This window comes from Schistocerca cancellata, chromosome 3 (genome assembly GCF_023864275.1).
Source record: "Schistocerca cancellata isolate TAMUIC-IGC-003103 chromosome 3, iqSchCanc2.1, whole genome shotgun sequence".
NCBI lineage: Eukaryota > Metazoa > Arthropoda > Insecta > Orthoptera > Acrididae > Schistocerca > Schistocerca cancellata.
Window position 1 is genome coordinate 778,766,248 of NC_064628.1, and position 25,770 is coordinate 778,792,017.

Here is a 25,770-nt window from a genome sequence, read left to right on the forward strand (position 1 = left end):
AATTAGCCAAGCGGTCTAGACGCTGCAGTCATGGACTGTGCGGCTGGTCCCGGCGGAGGTTCGAGTCCTCCCTCGGGCTTGGGTGTTTGTGTGTTTGTCCTTAGGATAATTTAGGTTAAGTAGTGTGTAAGCTTAGGGACTGATGACCTTAGCAGTTAAGTCCCATAAGATTTCACACACATTTTTCTTCTTTTTTCTTTTTCGCATGGAAAGAAGAGATAGCCACTGAAATTTTTAGGTTTTGTACTACACTTGCTCGCATTTCCAATTCTCTGTTTTTAATAAATTAATAGCGAGCAGTCACAGCTTCTCACAGACAGTACTCTCTATGCCCGGAAGATTCATTTGCCGCAGCGTTAATGTTGTTTACGACCCACTGTGTAGAGTTATGATTACAATTCAGAGAACGACATTAGGTAACTGAAAATCATCACTTTCATACAATTTAAATGATGTAAACAGGGTACGCCAGGAAAGTGCTCAGGAAACGTACGTATTTTATATTAAGTGCATTGTGCTGCCACCTACTGCCATGTGCTCCATATCTGCAACCTCAGTAGTTCAAATGGTTCAAATGGCTCTGAGCACTATGGGACTCAACTGCTGTGGTCATAAGTCCCCTAGAACTTAGAACTACTTAAACCTAACTAACCTAAGGACAGCACACAACACCCAGCCATCACGAGGCAGAGAAAATCCCTGACCCCGCCGGGAATCGAACCCGGGAACCCGCAACCTCAGTAGTCATTAGACATCGTCACAGAGCAGAACGGGGAGCTCCGCGGAACTAACCGACTTCGACCGTGTTCAGGTGATTGGGTGTCACTTACGTCATAGGTCTGTACGCGAAATTTCCACACACCTAAACTGTGGTATCGATAGCTAAGATGCCACAAGGTAGGTACGCTCTGCTAAGCTGGTACTATGAGACACCGACGACAGCGCCCTCTACCCGGCGCTGTGGAGCTCTACGAGCTCCGCTCCAGATTCTGCCCATTTTGATCAAGAGCAGACGGCCGGGACACTTCGCTTCAGCTTCGCACCTCAGGACAAAGTTATGTATTACTGTTGTTTCTAAAGCGAATGTGATTTTAATTCACACTGCAGTACCGAGAGATTTCCAACTTTTCCTGCTCCTACCCACGCGCCGCCTTCCAGGCGGGATACAAAATAAACATCCCTATGTCCACTGTTTCCGATGTTATAGTGAAGTGGAAGCGTGAAGGAATGCGTAAAGCACAAAAGCGCACAGACCGACCTGGTCTGTTGACTGAAAGAGACCGCCGACAGTTGAATACGGTCATAATGTGTAATAGGCAGACGTCTATCAAGACCATCACACAGGAATTCCAAACTGCATCAGGATCCACTGCAAGTATTATGACCGTTAGGCGGGAGGTGAGAAACCTTGGATTGCTTGGTCGAGCGGCTGCTCATAAGCCACACATCACACCGGCAAACGCCTAACGACGCCTCACTTGGTGTAAGGAGCGTCAACATTTAGATACCAAGCTACGGCTTGTCCACGTTTGAACAGTGGAAAAACGTTACGTGGAGTGACGAATCACGGTGCACGATGTGACGATCCGATGGCAGGGTGTGGGTATGGCGAATGCCCGGTGAACGTCGTCTGCCATTGTGTGTAGTGCCAACAGTAAAATTCGGAGACGGTGGTGTTATGGTGTGGTCGTGTTTTTCATGGAGGGAGCTTGCACCCCTTGTTGTTTTGCGTGTCACTATCACAGCACTGACCTGCACTGATGTTTTAAGCACCTTCTTGCTCCCCGCTGTTGGAAAGCAATTCGTTGGTGGCGATTGCATCTTTCAACACGATCGAGCACCTGTTCATAATGCACGGCTTGTGACGAAGTGGCTACACGACAATAACATTCCTGTAATGGACAGACCTCCACAGAGTCCTGACCTGCATCCTATACAACACCTTCGGGATGTTTTGGAACGCCGACTTTGTGCCAGGCGTCACCGACCGACATCGATACCTGTCCTCAATGCAGCACTCACCAACAAACCTTCCAGCACCTGATTGAACGTATGCCTGCGAGAGTGGAAGCTGTCATCAAGGCTAAGGGTAGGCCAACACCATGCTGAATGCCAGCATTACCGATGGTTGTCTCCACGAACTTGTAAGACATTTTCAGCCGGGTATCTGGATACTTTTGATCACATGGTATACGATTTAATAGAGAAACATGATACACAAAGCTTCTTCGCGAATCAGTATATTTATTAGTGAAAACCGTATCGAAACCCCTACAGCAGTTCTTGAGATTAGCCGTCACACACACATACATACACATAAAAACTGGCCAAATGCGTGTAGGCCTCATCTGACTAGACTGTGAATCTTTGTTTCACACACAACTTGAAACTCCATTGCTGCGTGCAGTCTTCGCTTCTGGATATTTGATAATGCATAAATTCGGAAACGCATCACATGAGCAATAGAGTCATTGCTTTCCTGATGTTTCACTTTTACTACTACGATCCAGTCAGCCTGAATGCAGAACTACTGACTGTTTTAATTTCTAGTTTGACGTTGGAGAACAGATGACAAAAGAACTATTTTTTCTTGTGATATAATAACAAAATCGCAGTCTTCGGATTTTTTTTTCCCTTTGGTTGTACTATGAAACCTTGTCTTCTTGCCAAACTGCATGATTCTAGACCAGCGGGACATACCCTATAGGTTTTGATGACTGAGTTTGCGAGAATCAAAACATGATATAAATTACCATATCGGATATCTTTTTATTGCATTGACTTAGAAGCTTCAATTTTGTTTACCGTCAAGGGGCCGTAGACTTAGCGTGTGACATAAATTTTAACGTGATACGTGTATTCGATCCTAAGACCAAGGGTTTTTAAAAGTCGAACAGACGAACAAACCGACGAACGGACAACAAAGCGATCCTATCAAGGAGTAGTCGTCAAACTTTTCTGCGTAGGCGCCAATATTGACATTGTAGAGCCGCAGAGAAGAGAGATACTGGATATTAGTGATATTAGAGGGCGACACCTCGGAACGTATAGAAAGGAGGGGTGGGGAGTGGGAAGTGGTCACTCAAAGAGAAATTCAGATTCCTACAAACCACGGTTGTTGACAAGAGCTTACCACTTTTTTCCCGAGGGCTTACATAGTGACCTAGTTTCCGCATCTAAGCGGGCAATGCGGCCAGCGCCATCGCAACAAGATCCCGCGTTTGTTTTGCTGATTTTCGGATACATTTTCTACGGTGCAGCAGTCCGTTTTCAGTCGCCCTTTGTATTAGGCCAAACATAAGAGACCAAAGACCATTTAACGTAATTAACTCAAAATTGTCACAAAGTGATACAAAATCGTACGATAGCTTTGTATGTAAAACGGTTTGAACGTCAGTTCCATCTGTTGCATAATTCGTGTTTCTGGAAGGAACCAATTCTTACTGGAGCAAACACCTTGGCCACTTTATCCTATGAGTATGGAGGCCACTTTTCCCGCGCGGACGCCATGTTGGAACTAGTGAACAGAAGAAACTATCAGATTGAATTAAATAACAAGGAACTTAATTTGTAGGCCAAAAGACGTTGTTTAAATATTGATATGGTTAAAAGTTATTACTTCCATACTGAAGTAACAAGAATAATATAAAGACGACTCAAAATTTAAAAAAGTTTGTACTAAAAAAATAATGAAACAAACTTCCTCTGTCAATCTATTGACAACAATAGCGATGTACAGGGTGTTCATAAATGAATATCGGGGTTTTAACGCTTTATTATGTTTATTGCATTAAACTTACAGTTGTGAATGATATGTCAAATGAAAGAGCAACTCAAACAGTTGTGTTTGGCACCAGGGCGCATGCGCAGCTCGCAATGTTTCCGTCGCAATCCACTAGACAGCGTTAGTAGCGAAGATGGCGGCTAGTGAACAGAAAGTGTATTGTGTTTTGCAGTTTGCAAAGACCGAATATGTAGTTACTGTGCAACTTGCATTCCGGCTGAAGTTCGGTTGTGATCCTCCAAGTGATAATAACATTCATAGATGGTATCGTCAATTTGAAGATACCAACTACCTTTGTAAAGGGAAGAGCACAGGACGATCAAGAGTTAGTGAAGAGACTGTTGAGCGAGTGAGACAGTCGTTCACTCGTAGCCCAAAGCAATCAGTCCGGAAGGCTAGTCGTGAATTACAAGTTCCCGTTTCGACTGTTTGGGAAGTTTTAAGAAATCACCTACAACTATGTCCTTACTGTTTACAGTTATTACAGTCTCTAAAGCTGGCAGACCATGGATTACGTGCCAACTTCGTAAACGAAATGTTGTTTCATGACGATGATGATTTTCTGGATCATGTTGTCTTCAGTGATGAATCACCTTTCACCTTAGTGGACATGTTAACACTCACAATGTGCGCATCTTGGGCTCAGAAAATCCTCACGAGGTGGTACAAATGCAAATAGATTCCCCTAAAGTGACTGTTTTTTGTGCGGTATCTCAGTGGAAAGTTTATGGGCGTTTCTTTTTTTGTGAACCTACTGTAACTGCCACTTCTTACCTTGATACACTAGAGCAATGGCTCTCCCCTCGGTTGGAAGAAGATGAGCCAGAGAATTTCGTTTTCCAGCCAGATGGTGTGCCACCTCACTGGCATAGCGAAGTACGCGATTGGTTGAACTTCACTGCACTGGATAGGCCATGACAAGGCTTGCTTTGCATGGCCTCCAAGTTCACCCGACCTAGCGCCATGCGATTTTTTCCTTTGGGGCTTCATCAAGGATCGTGTGTACTTGCCTCCACTATCAGCAGACCTCACTGAATTAAGAAACCAGATTGAAGCAGCTGTTGCTACAATCACTTATCAACATTTGGCAAGAACTCAGCTATAGACTTGATGTGTGCTGTGTGACAAATGGTGCTCACATGGAACATTTATAAGGTTCTTGGTAAAACTGTTTGAGTTGCTCTTTCATTTAACATATCATTTATAACTGTAAGTTTAATATAATAAATATTATAAAGCGTTAAAACACCGATATTCATTTATAAACACCCTGTATGTAAGAACTAGTCCTTCCACTTCTTGGCAGGCTCCAGCGTTGTTTCGGGGAAAAAAACATGCAGTGGCCACTTGTCCCGCCCTGACCTCTTAACCACGCCTTCCCCTACGCATCTTACTATTAACTGGTGGCCTCCATAAATTAATATGTTACATTAATTAATAACAGTTATTGCAATATGAGACACTATCGCAATTGTTTATTAAATGTCCCGAATGTCATTTTTCTTTTAGTCATTTCATTGTACTACAATATCCTTAATGTTACTGCATATTACCTGCTACAAACATGCACCACGTTTGAAGATGACCGCCTCTACAATGTGCACTCACGCATCCTTGCTACTTCCGTTTGATATTCAGGCCATACTGGCTGCTCGGTGTTAGTTCTGCACGCTCGTCAGTTGTCAGCATTGGAAGACAAACAGTAAAATATCCCCCATTGTCACTTCCATTCATTCTGCAGAGGCTGTGTTACATGCCACTCTGCCCCTGAGGTAAATGGCCAACTTTACTTACCTCACGGCTTAATTTACCAACGTCGATTAAAATTGAGCATATCTTAAAACATTATTGTGTCTGTGAGTATTTTTGTTTGTTACTGAGCAAGAAAAATATACTCATAAGCAGCTCTTAACGCTAGTTGACGTTTTGAAATTCGGCTGTTGGCTGCTCGAAGCATACTGTAGTATTATGAAATACGGCTGAGAAACGCGGGCCGTACGAATACTTGATTTCCGCATACGGCCACGGGCCAAAGTTTGACTATCTCTGATATAACGGTTCCGTTTTTACCGTTTGAGACAAGAAACCAAAAATATCGTTCAAATGGCTCTAAGCACTTTGGCACTTAACATATGTGGTCATCAGTCCCCTAGACTACGTAAACCTAACTAACCTAAAGACATTACACACATCCATGCTCGAGGCAGGATTCGAACCTGCGACCGTAGCAGCTGCGTGGTCCTGGTCCCGGCGGAGGTTCGAGTCCTCCCTCGGGCATGGTTGTGTGTGTTTGTAATTAGGATAATTTAGGTTAAGTAGTGTGTAAGCTTAGGGACTGATGACCTTAGCAGTTAAGTGCCATAAGATTTCACACGCATTTGAACAGCTGCGTGGTTCCGGACTGAAGCGCCTAGAACCGCTCGGCCACAGCGGCAGGCACAAAAATATCGCGAGTGTCTAAAATTTATAATATGTAGTGATGCAAAGGTGATACCCGAAATTATTTCCTAGTACGGCCACGTGAAAGTGTTCCGAAAAACAAGGAATTGGGAACCACGACATGTAGCAACTTAACGAATAATTACACTAAGAAATATTTTAGAGATGAAATTCTCCTATTCTTACTTTGTATTGTCATATTTTAGATCTCAGTTCATCCTTAGGGAAACTAAAAAATTATGTTCCACGTCATAGGTACAAGTAGTGTAGCTTCCTATCGTGACCATTTTAAAATAACGACAGTGGTTTGGAAACTGTATACTGTGTAGGAACTGAACCAGACCGTCACAACTTTCACCTGCAGATGGACATTGCTCTAAATGCGTATTCAAGACTCCTAAGCTACTAAATTTGTGTAGTACTTGTCTTAGTTATACTGTACCTCGATATGAATCAGCATATAAAGGGCCTCTTACTAGAACCCTCCAGCTAAAGTAACTTCCCCCTGTGATGAATTTCGATTTGCATCCGTAACAACAACAATTCAACACCACTGTTGTCAGCGACGAATAAACGTGCAAAACCGGGGCAAATAAGTGTTGCAGTAATGTTTGGGTCGTAGTGGAAAATGTAAACATCAGCGCCGTACCGACATCTCGTGGGTACTTCGGTATGAGGTATTCTCAGTACTACGCCGTGAAACTGAACAAAGAGCGAGTTAAACACCTTATCAGCATCTAAGCTTAGGAGAAGAACACGCCATGTGCCATAACCCTATTCCCCAGAAACATCGCTCAGTGTCACGTCGTATCCGTAGATGGTCGTCCGTTTCTGAGAAAACGAAGTTCCAAGTTTTCAAGGTACTTTACGAGCATTTTAGCGGGTAAGTTGTTCAGCCGAAGTAGTAGCATAGTGGCTGGCAACGCGGGTCCACGCATTTGCATCCCGCGTCCGAGTCTGTAGAAAATTACTACTCTCATAGTCAACGGTAAACGCCTGTTTTTGTTAAAGTGATATGTTATGCGTGATTTGCCGCGAAATAATTGCCAACGAGTGAATCTTCAGCAATGTTAAAGGCCTTTTATTCCTGAGTGAGTTTCAGACGAAGAAATGCTGCGTCACATCCGCCTTCGCGCTATGCTGGTGCTGTTCAGAACTTGAACATCTACACCATGTGAAACGCCCCCGTTGAAAAATTAAAGAATGACACTGCTGGAAAACTTCTACGTTATTTGATACAGAAACAGCTGAGTAAAACTGAACGTACTCAGACATTTCTCTCTTTACTTATTCCGATCATCAATAAACTGACACACAATATTTTTATCGCAACGCAATCCGACTTTCAATAATCCCTACAAAAGAATGGCCCTGACTAACTATAACCTATACCTTTCATGAATCACTTACCTCACAAAAGTCTTCGTTACTCGAACTACTGCAATACAGCGCGTGCCAATACTGCCAGCTAAATAAAATATTCTAACTACTGAAGGCACTAACTACTGATAGACATAGTTAGCAAATGAAAGATTTTGATAGAGAATAAACAATGTATTTACATTAATAATGTTCAAAAGTCATCATATATATGTCTATCAATTCATGACATCCATCTTTACAAACTTCCTTTTTCTGGCGGACACACGTCCAGATCGTCTGCTTATAGTAGCCTCTCAAAAATCTGGCATCTCCCTCTCCACATCCACCACTGCTGGCGGCTCACCTCCAACTGCCCAACGCTACACGCTGTTCACATCCAACTGCCCAACACTACAATGGCAGACAACAATGCAAACTAGCCACAGACTGCACACAGCACAGCCAGTGATTTTCATACAGAGCGCTACGTAACGTTGCCAATAAGAAAACATAAACAGCCTACTTACACCTGTACCTCAGTTGAACTACGCGAAGGGGCAGCAAGACGAGACATCTACAATTTGTATCCCGTGCTTCACTGTGGGGTAGTTTTTTTTCGCCATCGATGCTAAGAGTATCGACTGAAAGTTATAGTTTTGATATACCTCGATGGGGACAGCTGAAAATGTGCCCCGACCGGGACTCGAACTCAGGATGTCCTGCTTACATGGCAGATCCTCTATCCATCTGAGCCACCGAGGACACAGATAAATAGCGCGACTGCAGGGACTTATACCTTGCACGCTTTCCGTGAGACCCACATTCCCAACTGTCCACAATCTACATACGTAATTTACCTAATAGATATTTGCCCATCCACTAATTACTCGTGCACACTAAGGTGACGATTCCCGTTAGAGTTCGGGCAACCTGTGCGCACTTTCAGCTGTCCCCATCGAGGTATATCAACAGCACCTGTCGGCAGCTGAGGGTTTAATTAATTATTATTTACTCAAGAGAAGCTGCACGGTCATCAATGGTATCTGTTTTTTCGAGAACAGTTACTATCTTCATATATTACTCCTAGATATTTTATGGCTGATACTGTTTCCAGCGGTTTGTCATCAATAACGTAGCTATACAGCTGTGGATTTCTTTTCCTTTGTGTGCGCAGTATGTTACATTTATTTGCATTCAGGGTCACCTGCCAGAGCCTGAGCCATTCATCAATTCTCTGGAGGTCATTCTGCAAATCGTTACTATCTTCTGGCGTTGCTACTTTGTTACAGACAACCGCATAATCTGCGAACAGTCTTAGAGTGCATCCGACGCTTTCTAGTAGATCATATATATATATTGTAAACAGTAACGGTCCTATCACGCTTTCTTCGGGTACTCTGGAAATTACGTTTACAACTGTCGATTTTGTGGCCGAGCGGTTCTAGGCGCTACAGTCTGGAACCGCGCGACCGCTACGGTCGCAGGTTCGGATCCTGCCTCGGGAATGGATGTGTGTGATGTCCTTAGGTTAGTTAGGTTTAAGTAGTTCTAAGTTCTAGGGGACTGATGACCTTAGAAGTTAAGTCCCATAGTGCTCAGAGCCATTTGAACCATCTGTCGATTTTGTTCCGTTAAGAGCGACGCGTTGCTTTCTGTCTGCAAGAAAGTCTTGCATCTAGTCGCAGATCTGCTCCGATACTCGATAAGCTCTTATTTTTTCACTAAAAGAAAGTGCTGAACGGTGACAAATGACATTCTGAAGTCAAGGAACATGGCGTCAGCGTGAACGCCATTGCCTACAGCGCTGTGGACCTCATGGAGGAACAGAGCAGCTGAGTTCCTGTTTGTGGAATCCATGTTCATTTTAATAGAGATTTTCCTTCTCCCAGGACGTCATAATTCTTGAGCGTAAAACACGTTCCATAATTCTACAACAGATTGACTTCAACGATATAGGTCTACAATTATGTGCATCTGTCCTACGGCCCTTCTTAAAAACGGGAACGACCTGCGCTTTCTTCTAGTTGCTAGGTACCCTTCGTCGCTAAAGCGATCTACCAAACTTACTGCTGGAGGGGAGGCGGCAAGTTCTTTAAAAATGGTGCAAATGCCTCTAAGTATTATGGGATTTAACAGCTGAGGTCAGCAGTCTCATAGACTTAGAACTACTTAAACCTAACTAACCTAAGGACATCACACACATCCATGCCCTAGGCAGGATTCGAACCTGCGACCGTAGCAGCAGCGCGATTCCGGACTGAAGCTCCTAGAACCGCTCTTCCATAGCGGCCGGCGCAGGTTCTTTCGTGTAATCTTTGTAGAATATTGTAGGTATCTCATCTGGTCCTGACGCCTTTCCACTACTAAGCGATTTTAGTTGTTTTTCTACTTCGCAATCGGTTATTTCAATATCTGCCATTTCGTCGTTCATACAACGATTGAAAGGAGCGACCGTGTTACGGTCTTCCGCGGTGAAGCCATTTCGGAAGACCCAATTCGATATTTCGGCCTTCTGTCTGTTATCTTCGTTTCGGTGCCAGTATGGTCGCTGAGTGAATGAATAGATGATTTTGACCTACTTACTAATTTTACATACGACCAAAACCTCTGAGGGATTTTACTCAGATAGGCTGACAAAGTTTTACTTTCAATGTCATTGCTCTCCTTACGATCATTTTCGCTTCGTTCAGCTTTTGTTTGCCAGCTAGGTTTTTACTTCTCTTGAATCTGAGATGAAGTTCTTTTTGTTTAGGTAGCAATTTTCTAACACGACTTTTGAACCGTGGTGGGTATTTCCTATCCCTTAAGACCTTACTCGGAACATACTTGTCTAGGTCATATTGCGCGATTCCTGAGAGTTTTTTCCATTTATTCTCCACATCTTCGCCCTCATTACCGAATATTTGTTGTTGACCGCTCAGGTAGTCCGAAATTTGTATCCTATCACTCTTGCTAAACAAAAACAACTTCCTACCCTTCTTGACATTCTTTGTCAGACCCGTCGTCATACATGCTATCACAGGCTTGTGATCACTGATACCTTCCTCTGCGTTACCTGATTCGGTAAGTTCAGGTCTGTTTGTTGCCAGGAGGTCTAACACTTTACCCTCACGAGTTGGTTCTCCAACTATCTGCTCAAAGTAATTTTCTGACAAGATATCCACAACGGCGACACACGAATCCCTGACTCTGGCACCAATTTTGGTAGCATGACACTCCCAATTTATACCTGGCAAGTTGACGTCACCCTCTATTACAACGACATGGTCAGAAAATCATTAACTATATTATACAAGTTCTGTCTGAAGAGCTCTACAACTACAGATTCTGACCCAGGTGGTCTATAAAAGCATCTGATCACCGTTTTTTACCGTTATTTGATACTCAAATTCACCCACATCAATTCACATTCGCAATCCGTGTAATCTCGCTAGATTTTATCGAATTCCTTACTGCAATAAACAGGCCGCCACCATTGGCGACTAACCTATCCTTACGATAAATATTCCAATCTGAACTTAGGATTTCGTTGCCATTAACGTCTGATTTCAATCAACTTTGTGCTCCTAATACTAGCTATCTGTGCATTATAACGTTCAGTAAGCTATACTAATTCTGAGACCTGTCTTTGGATGCTAATGCAATTACGTAAAATCATATTAACCTTTTCTATCTCTGATCTGCGACGCCGTCTGAGCACATTGTGGCTAATTTATCAGGGAAAACACATTTGACCCCAACGGAGGGTTTCTCTAATCTAAAAAAATTACATCAACACGCCACACGTACTCTGCTACCCTAGTAGCCGCTTCCTGCGTGTAACCACTAGTCTACACAGTAAATACACGGGTGTAGTTTACATCTTTGCAGAAACACGTGAAAAAAAAGAAACGAAACTACACAATTGTGTATCAAACAACTACTGCTCTACTCCGCTGCTGGTGCGTCTGCAGGTACACTACATGTTTCGAATGTTTCTACGATCGGTAGAATACAAAGGAATGTACCAAATTTTCCTGGAGAATAAACATGATGAAATATAAAAATATGAGAATTTAAAAAGATTATAACCGTTGAAGATACCGTACACACATACAGGGTGTATATTTTAAGTTGACAAAACAGAATAACTCGAAAAATAAGCTTCACACGAAAAAACGTGTAGAATCCAAAGTTGATTATTTTCGAGGAGGGCATCAGCTGGTGCTAAAATTAGCCCACCACACCAGCCTCCTGGGGGTGGGACCAGAGGCAACTTTAAAATTTCAAATGGGAACCCTAATTTTTTATTGCAGAATCAGATTCTACAGAAAAAAACTATGTACATTTTGCCTTTAACATTTGTTTTGATTCTTGGTAGTTGGCACTGTAATTCAAGAAAATCCATGTTTTCATTTTTGCGTGGAAAATGGTTGCGAATAAATAAAAAATACTTATTTACTTCGTAAATTTTGATGCGCTTTAACTAAAACTCTCCCTCTGTCCCGATAGAGTGGGGTTTGAGATAGAGGAATTAGAGTTTTACAAATGTTGACCCAAATATTAATTTTTTCCGCAGGTTCGGATACGTTTTACGAAGTAAATAAGTATTTTTTATTTATCCGTAACCATTTTCCGCGCAAAAATGAGAACATGGATTTTCTTGAATTACAGCGCCAACTACCAAGAATCAAAACAAATGTTTAAGACAAAATGTATGTACTTTTTTATGTAGAATCTGATTCTTCAATAAAAAAATGGGGGTTCCCATTTGAAATTTTAAAGTTGCCTCCCACCCCACCCCAACGGGGCTGGGGTGGCGGGCTAATTTTAGCACCAGTAGATGTCCCCCTCGAAAATGATAAGCTTTGGATTCTACACATTTTTTGGTGTGAAGCTTATTTTTCGAGTTATTCTGTCAACTTAAAATTTACACCCTGTATATCACATAATAAATGTACGGTACTTATTCTGAAATCCAGTTGCAATTTTACAATTAATATAACGATTTTGTATCCCCTAACTTGAAGAGAAATATTCCCGCAGTAGCGTTCTACGGACGTGGATAGATAATCGAGAAAAATAAATAAATAAATGAAAGTAATAACCAGGTTTCAAACACCGAGCGGGAAAGTAATATGTCACGATGCTAGCCACGGCGCCACCATTCCAGCTGAAGTCACGGCTCGCATGAAGGCATATAAATTACGTCGCAAGCTTTGAAAGTCGTTTTCTCAGAAACGGTCGCCTTCGAACGGACAAGCCGGGACAAGCGTTCGCTCATTTTCACTGCTCTCCCACTGAGCTAAGTTTCTGAGGAAAGTGGTTATGGCGTTTTGAGTGTTACCCTTGTAGTCCTGTGCGCTGCCTACTCAGCGTTCCTATGAACACAGTGAGTAGTATACAGTTATTTCTAGACAGTCGGAGTGGGATCGAATTAATGTGGCCGGAGGCAGCAGCTGGTGAAGAGACTGGTGTCCAAGTGCGAGTGGGACAGAAGTGGAAGAATATTGTTTTCAGTGTGTTGAATGTTGCAGAGCTGTAACTCTACTTACCGTAACGCTGGGCGTGCGCGAAGTACGCCAGGCAGAGTGACAGCAAGTAGCAGACGGCGCGCATCTCGGTAGCGGTCCGGTGGTCGGCGGCGTGGAACAGGTGTGCACGAGTGTGTGCAACAGCGACCGCGGCCGTGGCAGCAGTAACTGTTTTTAATGTTGGACGTGCGGCCTCACTTCAATGGGAACGTTTCCTTTCCCCCTCCCGCCCACCATTCGCACTCTCGCGACTCACCTCTCGCAGCAAGTCAGTCTCTCCTCTCCTCTCATTTTCGCGATACCCTGCTTCGTAGAGTAGACGCGGAGTTTGCTGGCGAAATGAACACTCCCCGCTTCGGAGACAGAGCGCACGAGATACACTCCCGCCTAGGCTGATCCCTGATCATTACCACGCGAGACGTGAAGATGAGAGAGGTGACGGGCAGCTGAAAGGAGACCAGCGATTTTCTGAATATCGAAAATTAGAATGACAAAAGAGAGGGAAAAGCAATGGAAAATTCTCCTACCTACGAAGCAACATAAGGCGTAAGATGACCGAAGCGAGGCGGTACACTATAACTATAGGGTGTTTATAAATTAATATCGGGGTTTTAACGCTTTATAATACACTACTGGCCATTAAAATGGCTACACCAAGAAGAAATGCAGATGATAAACGGGTGAATTGGTCAAATATAGCAGGCCGGAGTGGCCGCCCGGTTCTAGGCGCTACAGTCTGGAGCCGAGCGACCGCTACGCTCGCAGGTTCGAATCCTGCCTCGGGCATGGATGTGTGTGATATCCTTACGTTAGTTAGGTTTAATTAGTTCTAAGTTCTAGGCGACTGCTGACCTCAGAAATTAAGTCACGTAGTGCGCAGAGCCATTTGAGCCTTTGGGCAAATATATTGACATGTGATTACATTTTCACGCAATTTGGGTGCATAGATCCTGAGAAATCAGTACCCAGAACAACCAACTCTGGCCGTAATAACGGCCTTGATACGCCTGGGCATTGAGACAAACACAGCTCGGATGGCGTGTATAGGTACAGCTGCCCATGCAGCTTCAACACGATACCACAGTTCATCAAGAGTAGTGACTGGCATATTGTGACGAGCCAGTTGCTCGGCCACCATTGACCAGACGTTTTCAATTGGTGAGAGATCTGGAGAATGTGCTGGCCAGGGCAGCAGTCGAACATTTTCTGTATCCAGAAAGGCCCGTAGAATACCTGCAACGTGCGGTCGTACATTATCCTGCTGAAATGTAAGATTTCGCAGGGATCGAATGAAGGGTAGAGCCACGGGTCGTAACACATCTGAAACGTAATGTCCACTGTTGAAAGTGCAGTCAATGCGAACAAGACATGACCGAGACGTGTAACCAATGGCACCCAATACCATCACGCCGGGTGATACGCCAGTATGGCGATGACGAATACACGCTTCCAATGTGCGTTCACCCCGATGTCGCCAAACACGGATGAGACCATCATGATGCTGTAAACAGAACCTGCATTCATCCGAAAAAATGACGTTTTGCCATTCGTGCACCCAGGTTCGTCGTTGAGTACACCGTCGGAAGCGCTCCTGTCTGTGATGCAGCGTCAAGGGTAACCGCAGCCATGATCTCCGAGCTTATAGTTCATGCTGCTGGAAACGTCGTCGAACTGTTCGTGCAGATGGTTGTTGTCTTGCCAACGTCCCCATCTGTTGACTCAGGGATCAAGACGTGACTGCACGGTCCATTACAGCCATGTGGATAAGATGCCTGTCATCTCGACTGCTAATGATACGAGGCCGTTGGGATCCAGTACGGCGTTCCGTATTACCCTCCTAAACCCACCGATTCCATATTCTGCTAACAGTCATTGGATCTCGACCAACGCGAGCAGCAATGTCGCGATACGATAAACCGCAATCGCGATAGGCTACAATCCGACCTTTATCGAAGTCGGAAACGTGATGGTACGCATTTCTCCTCCTTACACGAGGCATCACAACAACGTTTCACCAGGCAACGCCGGTCAACTGCTGTTTGTGTATGAGAAATCAGTTGGAAACTTTCCTCATGTAAGCACTTTGTAGATGTCGCCACCGGCGCCAGCCTTGCGTGAATGCTCTGAAAAGCTAATCATTTGACAGCATCTTCTTCCTGTCGGTTAGATTTGGCGTCTGTAGCACGTCATCTTCGTAGTGTAGCAATTTTAATGGCCAGTAATGCATTTGCTATATTAATCTTACAGTTATAAATTATATGTCAAATGAAAGAGCAACTCGAACGGTTTTACCAAGAACCTTATAAATGTTCAATCTGAGCACCGTTTGACACATAGCACACATCAAGTCTATAGCCGAGTTCTTCCCAAACGTTGATAAGTGTGTCTTCAGTGATTGTAGCAATAGCTGACTCAATCCGGTTTCTTAGTTCAGGGAGGTCATCTGGTAGCGGAGGCATGTACATACGATGCTTGGTGAAGCCTCAAAGGAAAAAATCGCATAGCGTTAAGTCGGGTGAACGTGGAGGTCTTGCCAAGCAAGCCCTGTCACTGGACCCCTTGCGGCCTATCCAGCGCTTGGGTACAGTGAAGTTCAACCAATGGCATACTTCGCTTTGCCAGTGAGGTGGCGGAACATCTTGCTGGAAACTGGAGATCTCTGGCTCATCTTCTTCCAACCGAGGGAAGAGCCATTGCTCCTTATTGTCATGAAACAACATTTCGTTTGCGAAGTTGGCGCGTAATCCATGGTCTGCCGGCTTTAGAGCCTGTAATAACTGTAAACGGTAAGGACGTATATGTACGGTATGCGTTTTCTTAAAACTTTCCAAACAGTCGACATGGGAACTTGTAATTCACGAATAGACTTCCGGACTGATTTCTTTGGGCTATGAGTGAACAACTCTCTCTCACTCGCTCAACAGTCTCTTCATTAACTCTTGGTCGTCCTGCACTCTTCCCTTTACAAAGGCAGGCGGTATCTTCAAATTGATGTTTCCATCTACGAATGTTATTATCACTTGGAGGATCACAACCGAACTTCAGCCAGGACGCACGTTGCACAGTTACTACACATTGCAAACTGCAAAACACAGAACGCTTTCTGTTCACTAGCCGCCATATTCGCTACTACCGCTGTCTAGCGGATTGAGGCGGAAACATAGCGCGCTGCACATGCACGCTGGTGACAAACACAACTGTTTGAGTTGCTCTTTCATTTGACATATCATTTATAACTGTAAATTTAATGTAATAAATATTATAAAGCATTAAAACCTCGATATTCATTTATAAACAGATTGTACATTGGCGCAAGCTATGGTGTCCCAAATTCTGACAAGAAATTGTAGCATACAGTCATCTGCAGCACAGCTCGGATGTTGTTTTTGTTGTGATCTACAAACCGAATAATGGTTTAATGCAGTTCTCCATGCAAATCATGCTGTGGATTCCTCCTGATCTCTGAATACTTACAGCAACATCAATCCACTTGAACCTGTCTTCTGTAGTCAAGCTCTGGTCCTCCTCTACAACTTTTAGCCTCTACAGCTCCCTCCATTACCAAATTGAAGATCTGTTGTTGCTTCAACAGGTGTTCTATCAACAGATCCTATGTTTTAATCAAGTCTCATTCTTCTTGTTGGTGTTCAAATGAAAAGTTTCCGTAACAAAAAGAAAAGCAATAATATTCCTACTATGTCTCAAGTAACTGAAACTGACTGGGATCAAATACTTGAAAGTCAGTTAAAGCACAGAACTTTATAAAATTACTGAATTACGATGATATAATGCTGTAACAAAAATTCTTCAAGTTATTCAGTTAAATTACAGTATCTGCAGAAAGCGAATCGGTAGATGTGATCTGCGTCGAAAGGATGTCTTTTGCTGTAAAAAAGAAAAAAAAAAGGTCCAAATCTGGGTACATCAGCAACTGACAAGAGTACCAAATTGGTCACATTAATTAGTGCCATATTTTTTAATTCCGAAATAATGTTTTTCCGTCTTGAAGTCATCCAGAGTAAGCAATAGCACAACTGAGCTAAATTGGCACAATGTGTGCCTTGAAGAATCGTTGCATATTTACAAATCACAGTAGCCACTTCTATAGTTCGTGCAAAACTGACATTGAACAATGGGCCTTGTATACATTCAGCTACAATCTCGTTGATTGTTAAAATCTGAAAATAAATGAAATAGAATGAAATTTAGCATACATCCCAACAGAAAATGCAGTATGATTTGTGAAATAAAATGTCATTAGGCCCATACTTGGCTATGCTTAGGATTACTGTTGATATGTTATTAGCCTTTCAATTAATCAAATGAGAGCGAGAATCTGGCGGTAATAAACTTTAATGAAGTGGAAAAGTTCCCAGGTGTTACGTTTCAACCCTGAGGTTGGTTTGCACAAGTGCACCATTCTTCTCTTTTGTCCGCATTCCCTTTCATTTTCTCGTATGTAGCAATCTGTTGCATGTATAACATCCTTAGTCGTCCCTGGCGATTTCTTCCCACAATAGCATCATCTGCTGCTGTTCCAGTGACCCTATCGTGTCTTAAAATGTGTCCCATGAGTCTGTCTCTTCTTGTTTGGCGGTTGATCCAGGCACATCTGACTTCCTGCAATCTTCTCAGCACCTCCTCATTGGTAACTCTGTCTCTCGAACCTTCTGTAACACCAAATCCCCAGGGCTTCCGACCGCCTTCTCTCTGGTTTTCCTATCTTACAAGTTTCAAATCCTTACAGGGCACACTCCGAACCAATACTTTCTTGATCCGGTCTTTTATTTCCATACTGATGTTCTTGCTGGTGAGTAAGAGCTTAAGATCTTTATCACATTAAACGCAGTTTTGACCTGCTGTATTCGCCTCAGCTTCTACAATTGCTTGTGTTCCTGTTTCTCAAGTAAGTAAATTCCACTATCACTTCTAATTTACCAATCCCAAATCCTACTCTTAGACATTCATATTTTTCTTCGATACTGCACACCATCACTGTACTTTTTCGCGAGTTTATTCGCACCATCCTCATCACCGAAAATCCTTTCCATTGTGCTGAGCCGGCCTCTGTGGCCGAGCGGCTCTAGGTGCTTCAGTCCGGAACCGCGCTGCTGCTACGGTCGCAGGTTCGAATCCTGCCCCGCGCACGGATGTGTGTGATGTCCTTAGGTTAGTTAGGTTTAAGTAGTTCTAAGTTCTAGGGGACTGATGGCCTCAGATGTTAAGTCCCATAGTGCGTAGAGCCATTTGAACCACTGTGCTGAGGACCTTCTCTAGGTCTTCTTTCGTTCCCATCGGCTTAAGACAGATTGTCTATCTTGTTGTTGTTGTGGTCTTCAGTCCAGAGTATGGTTTGATGCAGCTCTCCATGCTACTCTATCCTGTGCAAGCTTCTTCATCTCCCAGTACCTACTGCAACCGGTATCGTTCTGAATCTCTTCAGTGTATTCATGTCTTGTCTGTCTTATGCCCACTTGATTCAAAGACCAGTAGGTTCACGAAACTAGTCTCCAGATTCCTATATGTTAATTTAAAATAAGAGAAGAGACAGCTCATCTTGTCAAGTAGTGCCATAAATTTCTTTCTTCCCTATTTCGATTCAGTACCTCCTCATTTGTAATCCGACCTATGTATCTAGCACTACTTTTCAAAATCTTCTATTCTCATCATGTCTGACCTGTTTAGCCTCAGTGTTTGACTTCCGTGCAAGGCTACACTCAAGACTAATTAATTCAGAAAAGACTTCCCAACATTTAAAATTACACTGAGGTGACAAAAGTCATGGGATACCCCTAATATCATATATGACCTCCTTTTGCACGGCGTAGTGCAGTAACTCGATGTGGCTTGGACATAAAAAGTCGTTGGAAGTTCCCAATAAAAATATTGAGCCATGCTGCCTCTACAGCCCTCCATAATTACGAGAGTGATGCTGGTGCAGGATTTTGTCCACGAACTGACCTTTTTCGATTACGCCCCATAATTATTCGAGGGGATTCATGTCGGGTGATCTGTGTGGCCAAATCATTCGCCCGAATTCTCCAGTATGTTCTGCAAACCAATCGCGAACGATTGTGGCCCGATGACATGGCGCATTGTTATCCATAAAAATTCCATCGTTGTATGGGAACATGAAGTCCATGGATGGGTGTAAATGCTATCCACGTAGCCGAACATAACCATTTCCAGTCAATGATCGGCTCAGTTGGACCACAGAACTCAGTCTAATCCATGTAAACACAGCACGCACCATTATGGAGCTACCACCAGCCTGCACAGTGCCTTGTTGATAACCTGGGCCCATAGCTTCGTTGGGGTCTGCGTCACATTCGAACCCTACCATCAGCTCGTACTAACTGAAATCGTGGCTTCCAGTCGTCTAGGATCCAACCGGTACGGTAACGAACCTAGGAGAGGCGCTGCAGGCGACGTCGTGGTGTTAGCAAAGGGACTCGCGGCCGTCGTCTGCCGCCCTTGACTCCAGATTTCGCCGCATTGTCCTGGCGGATACGATCGTCGTCCGTACCACATTGATTTCTCCTGTTATTTCACGCAGTGTTTCTTGTCTGGTAGCACTGACAACACTACGCAAATGTCGCTGCTCTCGGTCGTTAAGTGAAGGCCATCAGATGCCTGGAATTTGGGTTCACGGCACACTCTTGACACTGTGGCTCTCAGAATATCGAATTTCCTAACGATTTCTGAAATGAAATGTCCCATGCGTCTAGCTCCAACTTCCATTCTCTGTTCAAAGTCTGTTAATTCCTCGCAGTGCACCAATAACCAAGTCGAAAACATATTCATATGAATTACCTCAGTACAAATGACAGCTCCTCCAATGCACTGACCTTTAATACCTAGTGTACGCGATACCACCGTCATCTGTATATGTGCATATCGTTATCCCATGATTCATGTCACCTCAGTGTATACCTGCTTTTAATCGCATTGAAGTCAGTTTTATTGTTTGTTTGCACTTCATCAAACATTTATTTACACAGAAATTTGATCACGCCCTATTTGTTATTACCGTCGTTTTGATTTTTCGTTGTACAGCTTGTAAGTAGTCTGTTTAGGTTTTTATGTTGGTAACGCCACGTAGCGCTCTGTATAAAAATCACTGAGTGTGCGGTGTGCAGGCTGTGGCTGGTTTGCATTGTTGGAATTTTTGCTATTGTAGTGTTGGGCAGTTGGATGGGAACAGCGAGTAGCGTTGCGTAGTTGGAGGTGAGCCGCCAGCAGTAGTGGATGTGGGGAGAGAGACAGCAGAATTATCAGAGCGGACTTTCTGGACGCGTGTCCATCCGAAAGAGTAAATTTGTAATATTGGATATCATGAACTGATATATATATATATATATATATATATATATATATATATATATATATATATATATATATATATATATGATGACTTTTGAACATTATTAAGGTAAATACATTGTTTGTTCTCTATCAAAATCTTGCATTTGCTAACTATGCCTATCAGTAGTTAGTGCCTTCAGCAGTTAGAATCCTTTATTTCGCTGGCAGTATTGACGCTCGCTGTATTGCAGTAGTTCGAGTAACAAAGATTTTAGTGAGGTAAGTGATTCATGAACGCTATAGGTTATTGTTAGTCACGGCCATTCTTTTATAGGGACTATTGAAAGTCAGATTGCGTTGCGCTAAAAATATTGTGTGTCAGTTTAGTGATGATCAGAATAAGCAAAGAGAGAAATGTCTGATTACGTTCAGTTTTGCTCAGCTGTTTGAAAATCAAATAACGTAAGAGGTTTATCAGCACAGTAATTCATAAATTTTTCCAAAGGGGACGTTTCAAGATTTGTAAGTACCGTAGGTCACTCTCTTTTGATACGAACAATATATGTATTTTTATTTTACTTTGTATGCTACATATATTTTTAGCTTTATTTTATTTATTTTGTTTTACTTCCAGTCCTCCAGTGATGGTGCTTGTAATAAGAGACACCTGTTCAGAAATACAGTGTCACAGGTACAGTTGAAGGCTCTAGATGCTTTACATTAGACATCTGACGGCTGTAAGCGATTACTTTTTTTAAAGTTCTTACAAATAATGAGGGTGCGGCAGGCGAGCGTCTGGGAGGATGCTAAGTTCACCGGACTTGGATACGATGTGACGTCATTATGACGTATACACGCTACATCGAAAACGATAGAAACCGTATATCGACTATTCGACTTTTGTGAACTTTCGAGAGGTTGTGACTGGGTAGCGCTGTGCTCTGCGCCATTCATTTAAATGTGTTTTGCGTTCCTTGCGTTTAAATCGTGTATTGTACTGTGTTTGTGTCCTGTGCGTTGTTTTCCGTTTGCTCGTCTCTAATTATGTGTTCAGCATTCGAGAGACTAATGAGAGAAAATCTGAAAGAGTTCAGCATCGATGACTACGGGCAATTGCGTGGTTATTGTGAGTCTCAAGCAGAAATTGATGTACTTCTGACCCAGCTGAAGTGCGTCTGTTATTCGTACTCGGTGAGAAGAAGCACTTAGCAGCCAAAATCTTTAGATGCGCCAAGACACTAAGCTTTGGTGAAGATTACATTGAGAAATCCACTTCCCCTCGTATTTCATCTCCGGTCGACGATTTTTCTTCAACAATGCCTCATATTTTTCTTTTTAAGTTCGAAATTCAATCATTCTACACACCAGTCATTACTGGACACTAAGGTACCTGTCTCTGCGGTTCGAGTGTAAAATTACTTGGAATTATGGTTGATAAAAGACTATCTTCGGATGGACATATAAATTACTTAGCTAACAAACTTGCACGAGTTCTCTTTCAGCTATAAAAATTAAGAAAAAAAAGTCAGCAAGAGTATGCTGCTGCAATCTAATATGTATTGACAAGACCAATTGTATGAAACCACACTAAAATATTAATAATAAATAAATATTATTTTCGGCGTAAGCGTTCAATACAACAATCACACAATCTAATCTGGTCGGGACACAAGAAGACTTCACTTTTTTACGAAACGTGTTGTCCGTGGTGCTTTCAAGGGCACGGTCAGGAATATTTCTATTAATATCCAGCTCTTTTACTTTTATTGAAGTTTAGAATCTCGAACGTTCGTAAAAGTCGATAGGTGTGTTAATCGACTAAAGCGTATATACGTCATAATGACGTCACATCACATCCAGGTTGGGTGAACTTAGCATCCTCCGAGCGTCTGAGGCGCGGCCAACCGCTACGTCAGCCGCCGGAACGATCGGTAAGATTGTTGTGCCTATGACGGCGCTGCGAAATGTGTCTGCGACGTTTGCGGCGAAACAGGCAACCAAGATGGCTAGCAGCGCCGCCCACACATAAAGCTCGTATCTTTGCGAGCAGTACTTCGTTGACCCTGACTTCGTAGGTGTTCTTTGTTCCGTAGCATTGTGTCCCTGTAGGCAGGGTTGTTATGAAGTTCTGTTGAGGCCTTAACTGCTACTTCAGCGGGCACGGGCCCGCAAAGTTCCCACCACACTTCACACCCAACAACAGTCCCCTCCTTTAGCAAGCGCATTCATTTTTTCATGTTGGTGTTAATTATACCGTTAGCCTACTCCTCGTTCCTGAAACAGAATTTTCAATGTATTACCGAAATTCTTTTGCTGGGCTTTTTGTTGTATATTTTGTAATACTCTTCTTTCACTTTTTCTCTACGTTTTTGTCCATTAGGTCTATTATTTCCGTTTTTTGTTTATAACATAACGAATATGATTTCCAACGATCCACAATACAGTAGAGTCTCAATTATCCAATCTTAGGTTATCCGACCTTCTGTGTTACCCGACCCTTTAACCGCGCCGGACGTGCGCCAGCCGACGACAGCTGAGTGACTAACGTGTTGTTTGTTGACACTCAGTTCATTGTCGCCGTCTGCTACTCCTCACTCATCAGTGCTAACTTAGATCTGTAGTGGAGTGGACGTGTCGCACTTTGTTTATTGTAAAAATTTGTGGTGATGGCTTCAAAACGGAAAGAAGGTGGTCGTTTCAATTGAAGAAAAACTTAAAGCTTTAAAAAGAGTAGACAATGGTGAAACTTTATTAAAAGTGGCGCAAGATTATAACGTTGGGAAAACAAGAGTTTGAGACTGGAAAAGGAAGCGCAATGAAATTGAGAAGTGGTGTTCTCAGCGAGCAACCTCGGCTGTTTTGGAAGATCGGAAAACCAAGAAAAAATGTGATTATGAAAAAGTAAGTGAAGCTTTGTTCCTATGGTTTACTCAACGTAGAGATAAAGATGTACCAATGTCGGGACCTATTTTGCAGGAAAAAGCCTGAAAGTTTCGTAAGGAACTAAACGAAGGTGAACCTGATTTCACAGCTAGTGTAGACTGGCTCGATAGATGGAAGAAAAGATACGGAATTCGGCAACTTAATGTCTGTGGTGAAAAGCTTTCAGCAATTTTTGAAGCTGTTTAATTGTTTAGAAATAAACTTCACAAGGTATTGGACAAGGAAAACTTAAAAGGCGATCAAATTTTTAACTTCGACGAAACTGATCTCAATTACGAAACGTTACCGGAAAAAACATTAGCATCAAAGGCCGAAAAGGCAGCGCCAGGCTACAAACATAGCAAAGAAAGACTGACAATTCTTGCATACAGTAACGCCACAGCAAATTTAAAAATGAAACTGGCTATGATAGGTAAGCCAAAAAAACCGAGAGCATTTAAAATGTATCTAAAAATGCTTTACTGGTGAAATATTACAACCAAAAAAAAAATATGCTTGGATGAGCTCAGACATTTTTAAAGAATGGTTTTTTAACGAGTTCGTGCCACAAACTGAAAAGTTTTTGAAAGCCAACAACTTTCCCCGCAAAGCACTGTTGCTTCTAGACAATACCACTTGTCATCCTAATGAAGAGGAACTACAAGATATAAAGGCAATATTTTTGCCTCCAAATGTCACATCCTTATGTCAGCCTATGGACCATGAGGCCTTAGAGACACTGAAGAGAAACTACCGCAGAAGCTTGCTTTCCTCTTTAATTAATGCTATGGACAAGGGAGAAGACATGCTAGAGCAGCTGCGCCGTATTAATTTGAAAGACGTAGCTTATGACGTGGCCCAATCTTGGGAGAGTGTTGGAGCAAATACACTTGCAAAATCCTGGAAAATTTTGCTACAGGAAAAATCAAGAAAATTCTCCAGGTGATGAAAATCTACAGCAGCAGACTGAACCAGAAAATACTACCCTGCTTTCATTGTTACGAAAAGTTCCGGGATGTGCTGACGCCACAGAAGATGACAAAATGAATGGATTGTCCAAGATGAAGAATTTGAAGTGACAGATGAAGAAACAGTCAACATGGTAAACGAAAAATAAGAAGACGAAGAAGTAGATGTAGTGGAGGAAAGTGCACCCAAAATTTCTGACAATGAAGGATACAAGGCCTTAGAAACTGCTTTAAAATATGTAGAGCAACTGGAGGAAACATCGTCTACCGAGGTTTTACTTCTTAAGAGACTGCGTGATTTGGCGGCAAAAAAACGTCAAACAGCAGCAAACAAAAGACAATTACTAATTTCTTAACACAGTAAATATCTATTCAGTCTAATTTGATTTGTATTGTATTAAATGTTTAACTCATTTGGCCTACTGCAGTTTAATTTTTCTGTTTTTTTTTTTTTGTATTATTTTCCGTGTTATCCGACCTTCCCGCTTATCCGACCTTGCCACGACCGGTTTAGGTCGGATAATCGAGACTCTACTGTAGTACAAAAGCATATATTTGCATTTCTTCTGTCTTCAAAGATAAGTTGAAGGTCAGAATATCCTCTCACGTTTCCGTATTTCTCCGGAACCCATACTCATCTTTCCTAAGGCCAGCTTTTATCGTTTTTCCCTTTCTTTTGGAAACAATTCGTGTCAATATTGTTTTACTAATGACAGCTCGATGATATTCGCATCGGTCATTACCAGCCTTCTTTGGAATTGGAATTATTTCTAGGGGCGTTGAATAAATAAGGACACGAAAACTGTCAACAGCCAGCAGAGCGGTGTTCTGACTACATGCCCCTCGTTCTCCTTAGCTTGTGACGCCTGTCGGCTGAAGATGACACGGCGGTCGGTCAGTACCGTTGGGCCTTCCGAGGCCTGTTCGGATGGAGTTTAGTTTTCTGGTTTAGCTGAATAATTAATGTAAAAAATTTTTTCTGAAGGCAGGTTAGTTTTATTCAGGATTCTAATACACCATATTATTCCGCACTCTTTTGGCTACTAAGCCCTATTTTTCAACATCATCACCGCTCACTGTAACGGCTTACGCCACTTTACTGGGAGGGCCTGTATGCCAGCTTGGTACCACTCTACTGGTCGACGTCGGAGTCAACCTCTTGCTGCAACAATAACCTCCCATTCATCCACGAACTGCTTCCTGGCGAGCGCATCCTTCATTGGACCAAACAGATGGAAGTCGCAAGGCGAAGAGTCCAGTGGGCACACACCTTTGAGTGCCCCAGCTGGTGGACGAGTGTATCAGTACTACCAACAGAGACATCCAGCTGAGCAGCGAGGTGTCAGATTGGGATCCGTCGATCACCTCGAATGAGAGTGTCCGCACGTTCCAACGTTGCAGGAGTCACAATTGTGTGCAGCCGGCCGGCATCCAGGAGATCGGACAGGCTTACGCAACCTTGTTGGGATGATGACGG

At 42.9% G+C, this 25,770-nt stretch overlaps 2 protein-coding genes across 2 annotated transcripts in view; both read right to left on the minus strand.

Moving 5' to 3' along the window:
• LOC126176561 (uncharacterized) overlaps positions 1-13,249 on the minus strand; it is a 129,084-nt gene extending 115,835 nt beyond the window's left edge. The window contains exon 1 of the mRNA XM_049923720.1: positions 13,120-13,249. Within this exon, the coding sequence (XP_049779677.1) occupies positions 13,120-13,183 (64 nt within the window). The 5' untranslated portion in view covers positions 13,184-13,249. The remainder of the gene's footprint in view (positions 1-13,119) is intronic.
• LOC126175825 (juvenile hormone epoxide hydrolase 1-like) overlaps positions 1-25,770 on the minus strand; it is a 507,162-nt gene that overhangs the window by 103,699 nt on the left and 377,693 nt on the right. The gene's annotated exons all lie outside the window — the stretch shown is intronic.